The sequence below is a fragment of the Camelina sativa genome, chromosome 13, assembly GCF_000633955.1.
Source record: "Camelina sativa cultivar DH55 chromosome 13, Cs, whole genome shotgun sequence".
In the NCBI taxonomy this organism is placed as follows: domain Eukaryota; kingdom Viridiplantae; phylum Streptophyta; class Magnoliopsida; order Brassicales; family Brassicaceae; genus Camelina; species Camelina sativa.
Genome location: NC_025697.1, coordinates 9,401,511 through 9,405,183, shown reverse-complemented (window position 1 = coordinate 9,405,183; position 3,673 = coordinate 9,401,511). Strand labels below are relative to the sequence as shown.

At 36.9% G+C, this 3,673-nt stretch overlaps 1 protein-coding gene across 1 annotated transcript in view; it reads right to left on the bottom strand.

Annotated features, from left to right (window-relative positions):
• Positions 1-3,548, bottom strand: part of LOC104736172 (serine/threonine-protein kinase TOUSLED) — a 4,837-nt gene extending 1,289 nt beyond the window's left edge. The window contains exons 1-12 of the mRNA XM_010456106.2: positions 3,450-3,548; positions 3,175-3,282; positions 3,025-3,069; positions 2,187-2,299; positions 1,812-1,878; positions 1,654-1,723; positions 1,433-1,527; positions 1,157-1,336; positions 866-1,076; positions 510-774; positions 378-432; positions 147-311 (exon numbers count right to left, since the gene is read on the bottom strand). Of these exons, the coding sequence (XP_010454408.1) occupies positions 147-311; positions 378-432; positions 510-774; positions 866-1,076; positions 1,157-1,336; positions 1,433-1,527; positions 1,654-1,723; positions 1,812-1,838 (1,068 nt within the window). The 5' untranslated portion in view covers positions 1,839-1,878; positions 2,187-2,299; positions 3,025-3,069; positions 3,175-3,282; positions 3,450-3,548. The remainder of the gene's footprint in view (positions 1-146; positions 312-377; positions 433-509; positions 775-865; positions 1,077-1,156; positions 1,337-1,432; positions 1,528-1,653; positions 1,724-1,811; positions 1,879-2,186; positions 2,300-3,024; positions 3,070-3,174; positions 3,283-3,449) is intronic.

Below are 3,673 nucleotides of genomic sequence, written 5' to 3'. Positions count from 1 at the left end.
TCTGCTTGGTTATATGTTAGACACCGTCGGATCAAATCCTGCAATAAATGCAACAGTGAGAACATGGAGATGGAGATACAGTTTCACGACCATTTAGTACCATTTTTTTACTTAAACCAGGTTTGAGACCGGCATGTCTAGTTTACCTTTGCTTCATTTGATATGGCAGGTCTTGTTACTGGGAACTCAACCTTTTTGGCTTTAATGATTGTGTCTTCTCGTAATATTCGTTCTTGGCTTTGGTCATGTCCAAAGGGTCGCTTCCCAAATAGCATTTGGTAAAACAGAACACCAACCGACCATACATCAACCTGAATGTCAAGACAGTTTAATAACACAAAACTTCTATAACATAATCTCATAAGGATATCACTGACCTTTGATGAGATCATAGGAGTTTGGCTAAGCTCAAAACATTCTGGGGGGAGGTACCTGAATTACATAACCTTGTTAAAAGAGACTTAAAAAGAAAGAGACCATATCAAGGAGACGAAAACTAGATTGCTCACCAGTATGTTCCAGCTCCCTGTGATGTAAGCTCCATACCTTGAGAACCAACATTGTCCTCAACTATCTTGCTTAAACCAAAATCAGTCACTTTTGCTACTCCAAACTCATCAAACAGAACATTCCCGGGCTTCAGATCATAGTGGATTATCTTCTGTGACTTTTTATTCAGATATACAAGGCCATGAACTATTTGCACAATGATAATCCTCGCCTCTTTCTCAGGAAGATTAGGTGTTGCCTTTAAAACAGCATCAAGGTCTTTCCCTGCAAGAAATTCAAAACATAAGAGTGGGAACTAAACTCCAGGATAAGATCCTTGTTTTATCTACGAAGATATCAGAGAATTCTAATTTACCACTACAATATTCCAGAACGGTGCAGAATGTATGCATGTCAATATGAAATTTATCCCACAGACGAACAATGTGGTGATGCACAAGACTTTTATGGATTTCACATTCCCTGTTGGCATGGCGGATATAACTTTGCTTCTTTTCCTCACTCCACTGGGCGTTTAAACCATGAAGCTTGCATGCAACATATCTATGATCCACCAAATCATATGCCTGCTTAAAATCCAAATATCAAATGCTTTGCAAAATATTTCTCACATGTAAGAGAATATAGTATATATCAATGTTCTGACCTTGTAGACTTCACTAAATCCGCCTTTACCAAGAAGATTTAGAAGCGCATATCGGCTATTCAAAACTGGGAAATTGTTGAAACGAGAATTATCTTCATCTCGTATGCGCTTCATCTCCCTCATAAGCAGCCCCTTCTCCAATGTGTACCTTTCTCTCTCACGCAAAACAACTTCCTCTTCCTGAAAAGGTAAAATCACTAGATATATGATACCTAACCAGAACCCAATCAACATAGAGGAAACAAGAAGCTGAGGTATACATAAGGAGAAACATACCCGCTTAATACTAGCAAGACGAGACTTGTAAACCTCGTCAGGGATGACATCTTCCTCCTGGGCTCCTGATTCTGTGTCAGTTCCGTCACTCTTATCTACAACCAAATGGAAAAACCAAGGGTGCTAAACATCATAACAATTTGTAGAAGGAAGATATCACAACATACATTACATGAGACTGCGACTTCACTGACAAACTAAGAAGGGTTGAGGTAACATACCACCATTTTGTCGTTTCTTAAGGAGCTTTCTTTGTCTCTCAATAGCCTCCTTGGTTTCCAACAATTGTTTCTTCTCGTTGCAAATTTATAGAAAAATCAAAACAGTTACTTATTGATATTAGTTGAATGAATATCCCTTGGTACACAGCTTAACTTACAAGTTGAGCATTCAGATCTTTCAACATTTGGCCGTCCTCCCATGTCTCAGCTATGATCGTTCCAGTCCTGAAAACACCAGAATAGCCACACAGCTAATGGATTGAATTTTGATCACAAATGAAACTAACTTTGTAACCTAACAGAGGAGAGAGCTGCGGGTTGAAGAGAAACATTAAAAATAATTTTTTTCTAAAACTCTATTCGAGTTGGTTTAATGATTTTACTAGAAAGCAAATCTATATTTGCTATACATGTTTTATTATATCTCCCCGTAAAGTATATTCTCAATACTTGTGATAAATGAGCACATAGATGAAGGATATATTGGATAGATACTAAGACCAAAAGAACATGTATGGAATAATATGGCAGACCTGAGAACACCAACACTGCCCAATCGCAAAGAATCATGTCTGACTTTCGATCTTGCTTCTTGTCGCTCAGTTTTGGAAACAGATATGAGAAGGTCAGAGATTACTTTCGTTGTCTACATCACGAAAAACAAAGGTTCAAAGCTTGCAGTTAGCAAGTGCACTGTTAGCTTACACCAAATAATTCCGCATGATTTGCATAAGATTGTGAAAATTATTCGTATGCACAAGATATTACACCAAATAATAACAGAGAAAAGCAACCATAGAATATCGATAATTGCTTCACTACACTAATGAGAATATTGCTAGAGGGTGTGCAAAAGTTTCTGCCAATTTAAGTATCAAGTTAATATGAAGATACCGAGTTCGTTTTCAAAAACTCGTTCACAATGAGTGATTAAAAAAGGCTATAATGTTGATCCTTATTCCTTACAATTAGGTTCCACATTCAATGCACATAGACCTTATGATAAGGTCCTTATCGGCAATAGATTGCATGTTATTTTTACCTAAATAAATGCTTTATGAAAAGAGCTCACTGGAAATAGAGTATATATGTGATAGACTATGCAAGATCCAAGCTTTCACAGATATTTCAGTTTTCCAGCAACAGCAACATCATTAAATTTAGTGAACATTCTAAGCAAATCAGGAGACTGTCAATGCTTTACCTTTCTCAGGATAGAACTACCATGCTTCTAATGAGGAAACTGTATATTACTCTAAGATTCATTGATAACAATAAAAGTAACCATGCCATAGTGGTGGAAAATTTAACAAAAGATCATAAGAGTTCTCAGTAATTTATATTAGGACGAGGAAATGAAAGTTTGCCTACCTTTTGTTTCCCTTGTTGTTCCTGATCGTTTAGATCTTTTACCTCCTGCATAGATCATTATTAGGATTATTAGCAGGCGAATGGGAACAGGCAAAAATGGTAATAGCATAAGCAGGATTTGTCTAAATCTGAAAGGCATTCACACAATACATTCTCGAGCTTCCGGACAAGGTGCTGATACTCAGAAGAATCTTGTCGAGATTTACACAATTCCTCCTCCAGCACAGCGATTTTTGCACGCAAAGATGTCACGCCTTCCTATTTATAAACAAGCAACAAAGAGTGAATGAAGAAAGATATAACTATGCGGTTTCATTGTAGCAGAATAACAGTCCGTTCACTTCTTATACCCAACTTATAAGATGCAGATAAGTCCCACAAAATTAGACGATTACGAAGTAAAGGACATTAGAGGAGAAACTTACATCTTGTGAAGAGCATTCACCATTCCTGTGCTGTCCATCAGGCCTAAAATCCTGAAGAATAAATATTCATCGATAAACTACGTCAGGTTGCCGATATCAATGCAAATCCAGATAAAGATTCTCTTCAATAAATAAGTGAGAAAAGTACTTCTTTCTTGTCCTGCTTAGTTTTTCACATAGGACAGCTTAAAAAGTTTTACTTCAGTTAAGAACATCAAACACAT